Source organism: Trachurus japonicus, chromosome 5 (genome assembly GCF_045865225.1).
Source record: "Trachurus japonicus isolate A0001 chromosome 5, Traja_1.0".
Lineage (NCBI taxonomy): Eukaryota > Metazoa > Chordata > Actinopteri > Carangiformes > Carangidae > Trachurus > Trachurus japonicus.
Window position 1 is genome coordinate 18,145,498 of NC_140911.1, and position 16,027 is coordinate 18,161,524.

At 38.8% G+C, this 16,027-nt stretch overlaps 1 protein-coding gene across 1 annotated transcript; it reads right to left on the bottom strand.

Moving 5' to 3' along the window:
* Window positions 1–867: 867 nt before the first annotated feature.
* On the bottom strand, window positions 868–14,817 carry camk1ga (calcium/calmodulin-dependent protein kinase IGa). Its single transcript, XM_085776593.1, has 12 exons — window positions 14,698–14,817; window positions 12,413–12,524; window positions 8,678–8,803; window positions 8,465–8,539; window positions 8,122–8,260; window positions 7,847–7,970; window positions 6,837–6,912; window positions 6,517–6,629; window positions 3,448–3,526; window positions 3,235–3,322; window positions 2,120–2,430; window positions 868–1,700 (listed from the first exon to the last, which is right to left on the bottom strand). The coding sequence occupies exons 2-12, from the start codon at window positions 12,496–12,498 to the stop codon at window positions 1,637–1,639; spliced, it is 1,281 nt and encodes a 426-aa protein (XP_085632719.1). The 5' UTR covers window positions 12,499–12,524; window positions 14,698–14,817; the 3' UTR covers window positions 868–1,636.
* Between the last annotated feature and the right edge of the window lie 1,210 nt (window positions 14,818–16,027).

Genomic DNA, 16,027 nt, shown 5'->3' on the forward strand with positions numbered 1-16,027 from the left:
GTTCACACACCTTGTGACTATCAAGCCAACTATGATTTTTGTTGTGTGTGTGAATAAAGCGGGTGCATCGTGGGTGCATCGTGAAAAAAAAAAAAAAAAAAAAAAATGCATGCACAGGGCCGTTGCTAGGAATTCTGGGCCCCTTAAAGAATACTAATGTGGGCCCCTTCCCCTAACTTTTCCTTTTTTTTTCTTAGACTACGTATGTATTATCGTTTTTTATTTAGCCTACCTTGTTTTGATGCTAATGCAGCATTACACTGCAAAAACTCAAGTATCTTAGCAAGAATATTTGTCTTATTTCTAGTCAAAATGTAATTTCTAGTCAAAACAAATCTCATTCTACTTAAAATAAGACACATCATATTAAAAGTAGCTTGTTTTTAGACACTTTTTTACTTCTTTCAAGCATATTTTCACTTGGAATAAGTAGAAAAAATCTGATAGTGGAGCAAGTTTTTCTTCCTTATTACAAGCACAAAAAACTTACTTTCACTGGCAGATTTTTCTATTTATTGTGAATTTAAGTGAAAATGATCTAATTAAGTGGAAAGAGATTAGTTTTGACTAGACATTAGACATTTGGACAAGAAGTAAGACAAATATTCTTGGAAAGATGTCGAGTTTTTACAGTGTACTATGAGTATTAGTCAGGGTCTTACGCAGAATAAATCAGTCATACAAAGATTAGACTACTGGGGTTTTTTATGGGCCCCACTGGGCGCTGGGCCCCTAGAGTTATCATCACCTTTCTCCCCAATACAACGGCCCTGTGCATGCACATGCGTATATGGACCTTTAAGGTTTTATGCACAGCAGGCGGTAGATGCAGCTATTGTTTCAAGAAGAGAAGAAGCACAGACACTCGTCACTACACATTTATTGAGAAATTAATAGAAAAAAAAAACATGCGTTTGTCACTACACGAGTGAACTCAGTATCATCCATGACATCACTAGTGCTTACACCAGCTTGTGGCACTTAATAAGTTCAGTTGCTGTACAAGAGCGCAGCTCATGTGCATATCGGAGGAGAAACAGCAAAACACGAGGTCAGTGTTTCGATGCCTCCACCTCAACATGAAGTTTAATCTCATAAACAGTTGCAAAGTCTGTGTGTTAAGTGGAATATGAACACATAATCCAGTAATTCAACCTAAATGGCAAAATAATTATACATGTCCAAACATCTGCTGCCTTGGTTCAAAATTATCCAAACATTCCCTACATACCCAGATTTAGTTTTAATGTCGGACAGCAAATGGTAATTATTATCTGAGTAATGACAAAGAGAGAATTCGAAAATCAATGATTAGCTTTCACATTGCATATGTCATCTAAAATCTACTTGAAACAAATACTTTTTTATATAATTTAGTAACATTTTGACAGCAATATACATTAGATTATAATGATTTAAAGAAAATAAATGTCATCAGTGGAACAAGATTTTATATGAAGTCTAGATTCCTTTTGTTTCTCCTCCACACTCGTGTGTGTGTCTGCTGATGAAATCTGTTCTGCAGCAGACAAACACAACACACGCGACAAAGCCAAACAGCAGACGTCTCAGCACCTTCAGGCGAAGAAGGAAGCCACTGTCATCTTCAGAAATCGATCTCAGGTCAGCCAAACAATCACATGACAGAACAAACTCCAGACTGGGGCATCAGATCCTTCCTTTGAGCCACGGCGCCGACGCTGCAACACATCACACAACCAGGGTTCATTAGAAAAACAATGAGAAAATATTGAGAGATATTACAACAGAGCAAGTGAAAAACATGTTAACAAATAGATAAGAAATTATTATATCACTTATAAGAAATTGATATAAACTAATGGACAAATATTAAGATATTTGATTTGATATTAGCAAATATTGGCCTCAAGCCTTTTGAATACTTTTTTCTTTATCTATCTCTTCCTCTAGTTTCATTCTTAGAAAATATGAGATCTGATGTTTTGTGAAATAAGAAGTGTTCACTCTGGAACAATGACTTTATTAAAAGATACGTACAGTATATCCAAAACTTCTACATTAATTAATTAATCACTTTAATATAATGTTTTGTTGTTAAGTTTCTGCTAAATGTGCGCAGTTTTACAGCAGCTCTCACCTCTTTGCTCTGAAACCAGCTTCGCTCTCTGAATTAAAGCTGTGCAGACCGGGACCAGGCTCACTGTGACTGTGGCTCAGTGGTGGACAGACACTTTTGCCCGAATCTGGGTTAGTGCATGACATGTGATTGGTGGCATGAAGGAGATTCCCATTCGGGTCGAGGGTGGCGTTCTCATCTGGTCCCAGTTTGCTCTGAGAGGAGGACTGAATTATGATACTGGGCACGCAGAGGGGTGAAGGGGAGGACTCGCTGTGGGACAACTGCAGTTTCTTCATATGGTTGATTGCAGTGGTTGCATTGAAGGCTTGCTGTTAAAAAGAAGCACATTACACAGCAGAGTTACACTTCTGAAGGCTGAATAGTTTCTGCTCAAGACATATTTCACCTAAACGTATTACCTTTATTTAAATAGGATACTTTAGGTGTGTCTGTTTGTCCTACTACAAAAAATAAATAATGTATATAATCACATGATTGATGATTAATTATCATGAATAACTAACCAGAGCTCTGAAAGTTTTACAATTACACTATACACTAACACTTAAAGACTTGACAGTGTTGTTCCACTTTATATTTTACCTTTTACATACATTAAAGCAGAAGTAAGCGATCCGGTCGTTTTGGCTAATGCTGCGTTCCAGGCAGGCTTCTGAAACCGTAAATTACAGCTTCAAGTCACAACTTACGACTTTGTAGCGTTCCAGGCAACCCACTCGTGTTTTTCCGACCTGTTTTACCTGTGAAAGTCACTATAACGGCCACTCGTAACTTCTGACCCATGAAGTCGTACCAGATCGAACTGGTACGACTTCACAGGTCGGAAAAACACGAGTTACGGGTTGCCTTGAATGCACAACACTCTATGTAAGTGATTGCTGTCGGAAGATATAACTATTTAAGACTTATATTAACACAAAAATATCGCTTACTTCTGCTTTAATTGCAGTAGATAAAATACTCAAACAAGTGTCTGGTGAAAAATGATGTTCTCTTTCTATATTTATCAAAAGTATTTGTCATAAAACCATCATATGTAGCCACATGTAATCTGGATTCCTGTGCGCATGTCAACAGATAATGTGCATCAGTCAGTGATCAGCATCACTCACCTTCCATTTGGATTTGGCAAAGTTTCTCTCCATCTGTTCACAGACAGACTGATAAATGTCCACGTCTTTAGCCGTGTCTCCAGCAATCCTGTAACCACGCAAACAGCAGTCATTTATTTGTACAAAAAAATATAATATAGCCTAAATATATCTCTCTATAACATATATATTTGTAAACATTGTGTGTGTGTGTGTGAGTGAGAAAGGACTAACCAGGGGTGTCTGAGGGCCTCCTCTGTGGTGAAGCGTTTTGTTGGGTTTTTCGCCATCAGGTTCCTGATAAAGTCTTTTGCTGTTGAGACATGATGTGGACAGATGTTATCATCTGGTTAGACGTCACTACCGTTACCTGCTGCAACCTGCTGAGTTAGTCTCATTCACTGTTTTAATGTGAAAGTTCTGATTTGAATTTTCAGACTTTGACCAACACAATAACTCTTCCACAACTCAACTAAAAAACTTCAAGTTTATTATTATGAAGCCTCAAGTAAACAGTACTAAAATGGCTTAAAAATCTACAAAGTTTTAGATTAAAAATTGAGCTGTGAAAGAGCTGAAGGACAGAGATGCTCGATCTGCTGTAAGAATTAAGTCCACTGACAGAAAAAAGTTATACTGTATCTGTCCTGTGTGGTTTAATGATGCTGAGCCTGTTATAACAGCTGGTATAAAGACTTTATTTTCGACTAAGTCTTGTTAGTTTGAAGCCTCTAAAGTGAGATCCTGAAAAAAGACAGCAGTTCTTTTTCTGGAACGGATAATCAGAAGCAAGCTATTTTTATTCACCCTATTTGTGTTTACTGGACCAAGGCCCATGAGATAAAAATGATAAACCCATTGGGTAAGATCAGGTGTTGTGGTGGTGGCTGCAAAAGTCCCAGTGTTACTCTAACATCTAACATCATCTTTCATATTAAGTTTGCCTCGAAACAGATCAGTAGTATTGGCATGTAGTCACTTCACCTCTGCTGGCTGACTTCAGAAATTACAAAATGAATGAATTTTGAGTGAAGCCTTTACATCACTTTTCTGTCAATGGGCTAGAGTTTCTTAATCAATCATAACTGCTCTCAATGAAGGAAAATTAAGCCAAACAGGGCAGATCTGTACATTCGTCATCCTAGAAAACAAAATAGCACCTTAAAGGGGAACTAGTTTGCTGTAGCTTACTGTCAAATGTCAAAATGTTATTGCTATTGCTATGCTATTCAATCATACTGTTAAAGTTTTATGGATTATGAGTACATTTGTTGCTGATTAACAATAATTTGACTGATTTCTGTCATCCTCCCTCTCCGGCCACAGCCTCACTGAGCTGTGTGTTGATGAGATATTGACTCTGTCCGTGGTGCTGAAGTCAGAAATGTACAGTATACAGTACAAACTCACCATTTGATATTACATTGTCTCTATAAAGCAAATATAAACTTCTCTCAGGTAATTCAAGCAACAGATTGCAGCAATATTCAGAGCAACCTCAGTTTCTTGAGGAAGTGTAGTAGCCACTGGTAAAGTTATATGGTGCTTGATGACGTCTGATTTCCATTAATACTCTAATGATGCAAGCGAGTAAATGATGCACATTAGAGGGGTTTTAGAAGCCCATACAGACAGTTACTAAAACTTTATTTAAAAAAATGGGTCTTATCTTGACATTTTCATGCTCCTCTGGAGTCAAACTGTACAATTTAATTTTTTCTTGCATTTTAATTTAAGTCTGTTTCATGTAAATAATAAACCTTTCCGTGAGCCGACCAACTCACTATTTAGTCGCCTGAACATTTTGAAATTCAGGGACTTAGTTGATTACATTACAATACAAACCATGCACAAAGCAAAAAATAAACTTCTTCCTCAAGATATCCAGAATCTGTTTAAAATGAAGGATTCCAGTTATAAACCTGAGAAGACCACTATTATTTGAGAAACCAAAGACTCGAACTACTGCAAAAAATCACTGTCTTTCTGTCAGAGGGGTTAACATCTGGAATAATTGTCCTGAAAATATTAAATTATGCTGTACTCTAGTCAGCTTTAAAAAACTTTATAAGAACAACATAATTTCTCGTTACAGTATGGAAAATTAAGTTCAATGATTTTGTACTATTTTGGGTTACGCGCTGTGTACAATTCTTTATTTTGTTGTGATCAGAAATTTAAGTGTACTGATTAATTTCAAATGTCTGTGATCTGATCCTATTGTATTAATGCGTATATATATATACTGTATATATATATATATATATATTTTTTTTTTTTTTAAGGTAAAAGGGGTAGGGGTATATAAGCTTTGGCTTCAACCTACACCCTTTCGGTTATATAAGCTTGATATATACCGAAATAAATAAATTCATTCATTCATTCATTCATGTAGAAAGTCAAGCTGGCCATGATGGGAGTAGACTCGGTCCTTCACAGCGAGACCTCTGCCTTCTTTTTGTTTCTGTAGGTTAGGAGGACGGTCTAATTTGATCCCCGAGGGAGACGAGAAGTGTCCTTGCCAGGTTGGTTCTTAGAGTATTTAAACCTGACCAGATCAACACAGGTCACATCACTACAGCTGCTCTCAGGAGATGATGTCACCGGGAACACTGCTACTATTTCAAGCTAAGCTCAGAGGTTACATGAACAAATCCTAACCCATGCTTATAGCTAACACTCAAGTCAACTACAGTGATGACAACATACAGTATAGTATCTATAAAGTGTGAACATTTTACAACTGAAAAGACAAGATGACTTTAACCTGAATGATAAAATGACACAAAATTAAAAACAAAAAAATACTGAAGTTATTTTAAAGCACCATATTTTCCTCACCCCCCCCTGTGCTTTGCCCTGTGTTGTTGACACATGATCAGAGGGGAGGAGACTCTCAGTGTCCCAGTTTTCTGAGGTAAAACCCACTAAGAGAAACCAAATCCTTAAAGGTTGAATAGTCAATTGTGAACGGAGCACTAGAGCCATAAAAATAAACTAGATGTGCTTTATAATCACTTTTAACATTAACTTAATAAGTGTCAAAAATACGACTACAGAGCTCAGAATTTTGAAAAATCTGTTTAAGGGCGACCAAGGGCCTCACTTTTCAAAGTTGGTCTTTTGTCACCAACCTGAACAACGACATAAAATATTATTGGAAGGTGGAAGGAAGGAGTTGATACTTCACACCACTTCTTATGTGTCTAGTTCAAATGCTGGATTCAATGTAAGACAAATCAAACTCTTGACAGAGTAGGCTACACACAGGGATCATAGGTGTCTAAACACAGTGTTTCATACCTGACTCAGAGATGTCGTCCCAGTACGGTGAATGAAAGGCGTACTCAGCCCTCATAATCTTTGAGAACAGACGAGTTTCGTTCTCTTCAAAGAACGGAGGGTAGCCGGAAAGCCTGAAAAACAAAACACAGTCCATTCAGCTCGTGCCTCAAATGAAACAATCGGCATCAACATGATTGATGTGGCATGCGTGCAGATTACAAAATAGCTTAAAAAATTGGGAGTCATCCCTATTGTAACACTGAGACTGAAAGAATAATTATGATTTACCCCTGTCATTATAATGTGTTGTGTTACAGAGACAACAGAGATGCACTCACAGGATGTAGGTGATAACTCCAATGGACCAGCAGTCCACTGCTTTGCTGTAGGGTTTCTGAGCCAAAACCTCAGGCGCTGCAGGAAGAGACACAGCGACGAGAGTCATGTCAGTGACAGAGAAGAGAACTATGCTCTGTGGTGAAGGGCCTCTTATATTTCTACGTGAATTACCACAACCAGGACATGAAGTTCTGTGGATCTGAGCTAATCAAAGGCTCTGATACTTTAATTCAGTTGTTCAAAGTCTTGTTGAAAACACCATTCAACAGCATTAAAGCAGAAGTAAGCGATCCGGTCGTTTTGGCTAATGCTGCGTTCCAGGCAGGCTTTTGAAACCGTAAGTTACAGCTTCAAGTCACGACTTGACTTTGTAGCGTTCCAGGCAACCCACAACTCGCGTTTCTCCGACCTGTTTTACCTGTGAAAGTCACTATAACGGCCACTCGTAACTTCTGACCCATGAACTCGTACCAGATCGAACTGGTACGACTTCATAGGTCGGAAAAACACGAGTTACGAGCTGCCCTGAACGCACCATAACTTTTTGTCAGCCGATGGAGTTAGCAGCCCCCGCCCTCGTCATGGATCTCGGCTCAGAGCATAGCAGAGGGACTGACAGACCCGTGTTTCGGTCCAAACACTCTATGTAAGTGATTGCTGTCGGAAGATATAACTATTTAAGACTTATATTAACACAAAAATATCGCTTACTTCTGCTTTAACTGTGACAATAGTGTAATAATAACGAGGATACAAGCACCAACATTGTTAATGCCACAGGGACCAGTCACATGAAATTTCTAAATGGTCTCATTCTTCCAGTATATGATATAGTAAAACACATATTTTGCAAATGAATCTTATGTTTTTGACTCTGAGGACGTCAGAGTGGACTGAAATTTGCCCTTGAATTACACTTTTCAGTTTCAATAACCTTTTCCCACAGTGCTGCTAGGTCAAGCCTGTTACTAGGTCTACCTCCTCTCCCCTCCCCTCCCCAGTAACTCACCAACATATCCTGGAGTACCACAGGCTGTGGACATCACGCCGTGCTCCAGTGTCTTTGACAGACCAAAGTCACTGACCATGATCTTAGCGTTTTCATCTGTGCTGTAGTACAGCAGGTTCTCAGGCTGAGAGAGAGAGAGATGATGTGATTATTTCAGTGTAGTAGTAGTTTATTGAGTTAAAACGTATTATATCTAGCTACATTTATGTGCAATATCCTCAGTTGTAGGTCATTCTTACTACTTTATAAACTGTGCGTGTGTATGTTTCTCTCACCTTAAGGTCTCTGTGTACAATGCCGTTTTCATGCAGGTAGCTGACCGCCTGCAGCACCTGTTTGATCACTGTGCTGGCATCTTTCTCGGTGTAAACCCCCTTGTCTAAAATGCGATCAAACAGCTCTCCGCCTGATACCCTGCGCGCACACACACACACACAGAGATACACACACACAGAGATAAACAAAAGGTTGTCTTCTTTAAACCCTCTGGTTGAATTATTAATAATAATAATGCACAAAATGCTTGCAATATTGGTTGAGTAAATACATGTGCCACTAACAGTGTTACTGTCGGAGCTGATTTCATTCATCAGTTGTGATATTGACGAGTCTACTTACAGCTGCATGACCAGGTAATAGTGAGTCCGAGTCTCGTAAAAATCCTCCAGTCCCACCACGTTCTCATGTTTTATCCTGAGGCAGCGAGAGAGAGAGAGACCGAGGAGTCACACTGTTAACACATGCTGCCTGACATCATGGTTCACGTTGTTGTTTATAGGCTAAAGTAAGGAGATGTGTGTGTAAGTGTGTGTAAGTGTGTGTGTGTTTTACCTCCTCAGCACATTGATTTCATTCTCCAGGTTGGTGTGTGCGAGGTGCTTCTTCTTCAGACACTTGAGAGCGTACAGTTTCCCAGTCTGCTTCTCTCTGACCATGAAGACCTCTGAGAAGGAGCCCCTGCAGCAGGACAACAGGGAGTTAATGGAGGGAATAAGCGCCCATCATACTTCTTGACAGTCAATGGGAGGACACTACAGAGGGGAAAATGTTCCTCGAGCTGTATTCTTCAAGGTTTTTGTCAGGTTAATCACTAGATCCTCTCTTGCTGGAATTGGAAAATATCCTCATTTGGTCCAGACGGGCTGAGGTACTGTAGTCTTGTTTTGCTTGAGTACAAGGTCTTTAATTATCCTCACAGTCAGATGTCAGACAGCGTGATCCCACATTTTGGCAACTGAGTCGAACATCTGCTCCAGAGATACAGCAGTGATGACGCAAAACATCTCAAACCCATTGCCAGAGACTTAAGCAACATACAGCAACTAATGCAACTGTTACACCCCTGACCTGAAGCTCAGGGCCGGCCGCTGGCATAAACACTCTATGCGGTTGTTTAGGGCCACAGCCGTTAGGTGGGGGGCCACATGATCAGAAAGGTACCGGGGTTCATCAAGTCATTTAAACATCCTGAGGTCTGCACGTGCAGCTATGAGCTTTATATGTAATGTGAAGTCAATATTCAGCTTCTTTTATCTCACATTTGAGACATTTGGTGAAAATAGAACGGCAGAATGACAACATTTGTGCTCAAAAAACAATCTTACAAAATGTCATTTTAGACTTGTTTTCTACACTTATCTATTACTGTATTCATATCCTATTTCAAGCACCAAAACAGTTCATTCTCATGACTGAAGGAGTGTTTTCACAAGGGATTTGAAATTTTTCAAAAAGCAGACCTCAAATTTCCAGCATTTGGCCTAAATTATTTCTTTCTACAGTGTTCTAGGACAAACTGGCCTCAGTGTGCTTACAGCGGAGGTTCTAATATTTAGACATACAACACTTGAGTATTGTTACATCTGCAAGTATCTTAAAAAGATAAATTTAAGAAAATATGTAAAAGTCGAGAAAATGGCCTCAAACCTCAGAGGACATAAACACGTCTTTATTCAGTTTTAACCAGTGATTTGGTGTTTGCGCTTAGAGTGCAGGGCCACAAACAAAAATCTTGTTTAGGGGGCCACCAAAATCCTAGGGCCGGCCCTGCTGAAGCTGCTCTAATATTATATCTTGCAATTAAAAAATCTGCTCAAATTTTTATAGCAGGAAATTTGTTCTTTTTATAAATCTCATCATGGAGCATATTTGATTTGATCTGATAAAATATTTTTTATCAGGTTTCCTGCCCCAGAAACACCGGCAGGGCTAATCCGATGACATTAATTAGACATTAGACTTTAATTAAAGTTTGAGATCAGTCTTCAGTGGCTGTGAATGTGAATGTGAATGTGCCGATGACTCTCAGGTGTTTTCCACCTTGAAATGAGAAGTGTAAATGAACTGAATGAACCTCTGCTAAGTCTAAACTCTTATGAATCTTTGGCATGTGTGTGTGTAAACTCCAGCACATCTCTGCCTCGTGTTTTGTTTCACACAAACACACACACACACACACACCTGCACCGGCTCACTGCACCTTCCTTCATACACAGCCAGTACAGCTCACACACCACTACAGCCAGCTAGAGCTCTAATCCTATAATGAAGTGGTGCTAGGATGTTCCTGCACTGCTGTTCTGACGTCAGCGCTCGGGAACATCACAGACACACACACACACACACACACACAGACTCATTCACAGTCAGTTGAGGAGGGAGTGCTATAAGCAGCTTTAAGGGTGCAGGACAGCTCTGTGTAGGAAACACCTTCAGTTGATTGAGCTGTCATTTGTTGAGTGTGTTGTTCTGTTCCTATCAATAAGAAATGTTGCTGATAAAGAAAATAAGTCTTTCTGTGCAGGACAGGAAGGGGACAGTTTGTTTACCAATGGTTTTCACTTTATCCAGATTTATTTCAAGGTTCATAACAGTGCATTTGCACGTTATGAACCTTTATTTAACCAGGTTTGTCCCATTGAGATCCAAGATCTCTTTTGCAAGAGAGACCTGCATGGCCAAGAATGACAGCACATAGTTTCAACACATAGTCACATTAATTAAAAACATAAAACAAACAAACAAACAAAACAAAACAAAAAACAAAATTGAATTTTTTTTAAATTAGTTAAAATAAATTACAAGATTAGTCAAACATTTGCACTCAATTAAAACATTTGCACTCCTGAAGCCTGGATGTGATGGAATTTATCATGGACTTGAATACATTCAGAGAGACCAGACTTTGGAGTTTGAGCTCTGACTGCAAACTGTTCCATGTACTCGGAGCAGAGAATCTAAAAGCTGCACGTTTTTGGCAACTACTGCAAATCATTTTGAATGTAAAACCTGATTATTAGCTATCACCATTTGATCAGTTATATTAATTGACAATTTAATTTTAAAAAAATCACTTTAAAACTGTAATCAGCCTAATTTAATTTATTAAGTTTATGTAAGACTGATTTTGTGAATAGTAAAACATTGATACAAATTGAGACTAGGCTTTATTTTGTTAATGGGACAGCCCATTGACGAGGATTGGGATGTCCTGCACTGATCCAGGTTCAGCTGTGAGTGGATTATGCAGATGGTGTAAGAGGTTCCATTGATAAAACCAGCTCTCAGGTGACGCCAATAGGAAGTTCACCTTGTTCTGCCAGAGACTGGTAATCACAGCTGCTGGTCTGGCTCCATCCATGATCATGGTTGTGTGTTTTCTGGTGCTGGACTGGACTGCATCGGTTTGCATCTAGACGAGCATATTCTGACTCATGGTACCAGATACTGTCTGACATCTGTGTATCTGAGTCCTGATGCCACCAGGTTTGCAGTGGATGGTTGGAGACAGCAATCTTTTTATGTACTATTAAAACTCGACAAGTGAATGTAAATCAATCATACTTGTTCAACAGCCAGTGAACACTTCTTGTCCCAAATTTTGAAGTACCTGTGAGCTAATGAGCTTCACTACTTTAGTTAGGGCTGGTTTCAGGTAGCCCTGAACCATTTTACAGCTATGCTGCCATAGGCTTAGACTGCTGGGGGACACATCAGGTTACATCCTCTCCTCTCCTCTCCTCTCCTCTCCTCTCCTCTCCTCTCCTCTCACACATTTTCTGTCTCGTCATTATCTGTTGTAGTTTGTAGTTTGGCTTTGGTGTCTCACACTCTCTCTGTGTTTTCCATACATACATATCTCAGACTCCAGAGCTCCAACCATCCGTCTGCACCAACCGCTGCCTGCATCACCTCCTTTCCACTGCTCCTAATCCAGCCTCCCATCCATATTCCCATTACAGTAAGATGGCCTGCAACTCCTGCATTCCCTGGCTGCATATGACCCGGCCTGCCCACCAAAAGCTGCCTTCATCAGCTCTTCCTTGACTGAACAATTCCCATTTCTTCCATATTCCATGTTGTAAACTGTTTTCTTGTCTGAACACAACATCTATTGCACGTCTGCCCGTCCTGTGAGGGTCTAAGTGCAGAGGATGTTGTTATGATGCTGTGTAAAGCCCTTTGAAACAAACTGCTTGTAAAAAATGAGCTATACAAATAAACGTGCCATTCCTTGCCACTATGACCTGTTTATGCGGTTTTTATTTTTAAACAGTTAATACTTACGATCCCATTTTCCCCTTGAAGTCAAAGATGTCCTTGATGTTGCTGGTGCTTTTTTTCCAGCTGCAGATGATTTCCTTCCGCCCCATTTCGGCTCTGACGTTGCCGTAGACTCCTGAAACACAGATGATTAGAAACCATTTTAGTTTCTTTTGAGCAAAAAAAAAAAAACACTGAGACATCGTTATTGATGAAGTTATACGTAGGTGGAAAGTTTCAAAATAAGTCTCATCAGTGCCACAGAAACAACAATTTTAATGTTTATTTTTCAAAACACTGCTTCAATCCCAGTTTACACCACACATCAACAGTAAAACTATCCGACAGGACATGTGTCTGAACCCAGTCAGATACAGGATCCTGCATATCTCTGCTACAAGAGGATGGAGGCAATTTAATCCAGATGATTGACGATTGATTTTAATCAAAACCTGATGATGGTCCTGAGGAATTTGTGCTGATAAAATGCTTTTGCATCAACGCTACAGCAGCTGATGAACAATCTTAGAGATGTCTGTTTGTTTCCTTTACCTGACATCTGTGTTATTTTCATAATTAAGAATTAATTAAGACACAAAGTGCATGTACTGAGAGAGTGGTGTTCGATTCCCATGTTTGTTATCTTCACTTTGTTATAATCGTAACCATGACATCAAATCTTTATACGTATAATGTATCAATTTATTATTTACATAATGTCACACTAACACCTGGTAGAAGCAGGAAGTTTTTTTTTTTCATTTCATAAATACTAGGCCGTGAGCTGCTTTTCTTAGTAGAGAAAATGTTTTCTGATTGCAATAATCAGAAACAGTTCAGATCAGTCACTATTGTTCTCTGTTATTTAGAAATGACCACTAGTCTGTGGTGGAACAATCAATTTATAGTAGTGATCACAAATGAATTCATTAATCATTTATGTTATTTATCCAGGATTCATCAGTTCAGGATTATCCAGTTGTATTCATCAGTGGCAATGGGATGGGAAACAGCTGATAATGAGAAATTAATTAGCAGCAGATAAGTAACAAGGTCAACTATGAGATCAATAAACAATTATGAAGTAAAGGTTTTTTTTAACCCATTTTTTTTTTCCCTGTCAAAGTTTTAGTTCTTTAGATATTTTTTTCCCAAATTGAGGGTAAGTCGTTCCTGACCCTTCCTTGCTCCATGACAGTTCAAGACCCTCCACACACACCTTCACCTTGTGTCCTGCATGGTTACATAAAGTGTTGCATGTCCATGACTGAGGTCAGTTAAAGCCCATTTGTACCTATCAGTTACACATGGCTGGAAAAGACGGAGGATTAGAGAGGTAAATAGCAGTGGCTAGTTAATCTTCCCGGCTTCAACTCCTCTCCTCCTCCTTGTGTCTGGTGCTGTGGGAACAGATTAGTGGCTGATTCCCTGACAGGACAGAAACTGGGTCGTTTCATAATCCTGGACCTGAAAGGTCGATGAACCCTGACCTTCCCAAAATATTTTAGTACATCCTAAATTATATAAATGATATACCCACAAGTCATGGAATTACTACAACATCTTTGAGATTACTTTCTAATTGTGTAGAAAACCACAATCAAGTGCCAGAACAGAGTATTGCACTTCTACACAGTCAACTAACTTCCCTACACAGTCTGTGTTCAATGATATCAAGATATCAAAATGTTACATGGAGTTATAAAAGAAAACCCTCACACCACACCACAACTGCATTGTATGATTCTGAAAATCATAGTCTGGTTTAATAGAGACAGTTCACTGTGTCGTTGAACAATACCATCCTTCTTTCACTAACCAAAACCAAACAGCCTGTGAAACCTAAACCTCAGGCTGCTCTCAGAACTTCATTCCCAAAACATCATTTCCAGCTGAAATACATTACTTTTGAATCCCTGCTGAGTGTCATTAAAAACTGTTGTGTCCAAAACCACTTTTGAGACCCAGGTCAAGTTTCTCCCAGTGCTGTGAATAAGTGTTTATGAGTATGGTTGTAACATTAGTTTTGACCTTCAATCGAAAAAGAAAAACAACGTATAGGCTACGATTGGTAGATTAATAAAAGGAGTTTGGTAGCTATAAAAGTCATTTCTTGTTAGCAGGATTCGACTGGTTCAAGTTTAAACATCCATTATACATAAAAAGAGGATGGAGCAAAAGTCTACCTAGCCTATCTGAACAAAAACGACTTTACCTCTTACTTCTCCACAATGCTGGTAAAATGTGACAACAGAATAACTAAATGGTTCTGGTTCTAACATTGAGATAAAGAGAGACTCGTAGCCTACCTGAGGAGCGGTGAGGGATGTTGCAGGTGAGGTATCCGTGGATGAACCTGACCGGTCACTGCGAGCTGCAGCTCTTCACCGGGGCGAAGGGGGCGGGGCCTCGTCAACACTCCCCATCCATAATATATACAGCCTGTACTCACCTGATGCTGCTGACCTCCGCAGTCCCACAGCCCGTCAACGTGCAACGTTAGAGCCATATGCCTTTTTCTTTAATCGGGAAAACCCCTCTGCTGTGCTGTGCTGTGCTTTCTACACACAGTTACACACATTGCACATTTTCTTCTTGCACTAAAATCAACGTATATAATTTTGTACGTCACATTTTATTTTATTTGCTATTGCTATTTTATTATGTATAGTTTGTTCTTTATATTTTACTGTTTTATTATGTATAGTTTATATTCTTATTCTTTATATTCTTATACTATATGTTGTTATCGTCACTGTGTGTCTGTGTAATGCTGCTGCTGCACTGTCATTTCCCAGATTGGGATCAATAAAGTATATCTATCTATCTATCTATCTATCTATCTATCTATCTATCTATCTATCTATCTATCTATCTATCTATCTATCTATCTATCTATCTATCTATCTATCTATCTATCTATCTATCTATCTTATCCATGATATGTCTTTAATTATCTTCATGTAATAGAAGACACACACACACTTAGTCACAGAACAACAAATGGCCTAGTAATAATACAAATTAATGCTAGCCTATGTGAAGTAGGCTATAGGCCTACTAATTTTCCAATCATCACTCATTCATCAATTATTTCCAGTTTTTATTTTTTTTACATTAATGTTTGACATGTTTTCATGTAAAGCACTTAAACATCTGATTGTAATTTATTTCCTTCTATAAACAACACTTTTCTTCTATGAAAGGTGCTTGCTAAATAAAGTTTCATAGCTTAATTTATTATGATGATTATTAATGATGTCTAATTTGTTCAGATAATTAATACAGCTTTCAGAGAGGAGTTTTCTGTCTGTCCTGCATACCGAGTGTAAATGCACTGTATTTACTCTGCTGTTTCCAAAACCCTACTTTAATATTTTGTGAGAGACTGAACTATATAAGCAAATCTAGAGAAAACAAATGGAGAGACAGAAATATACTGCAAATTCAGAAAACTTTGTCATCAATTTACACATGCGCTGCAAAGAATTACAACACATGCAAATAATAATAATTTACACATCAGAAGTGTTTCTCACACAAGTGTGGGTGTGTGGGGTACCACAAAGATGTATTGATAATCACGGACCCCCAGGTTCACACGTTCTATACTCACATCTGCTACAGTGTGTTTGTGTA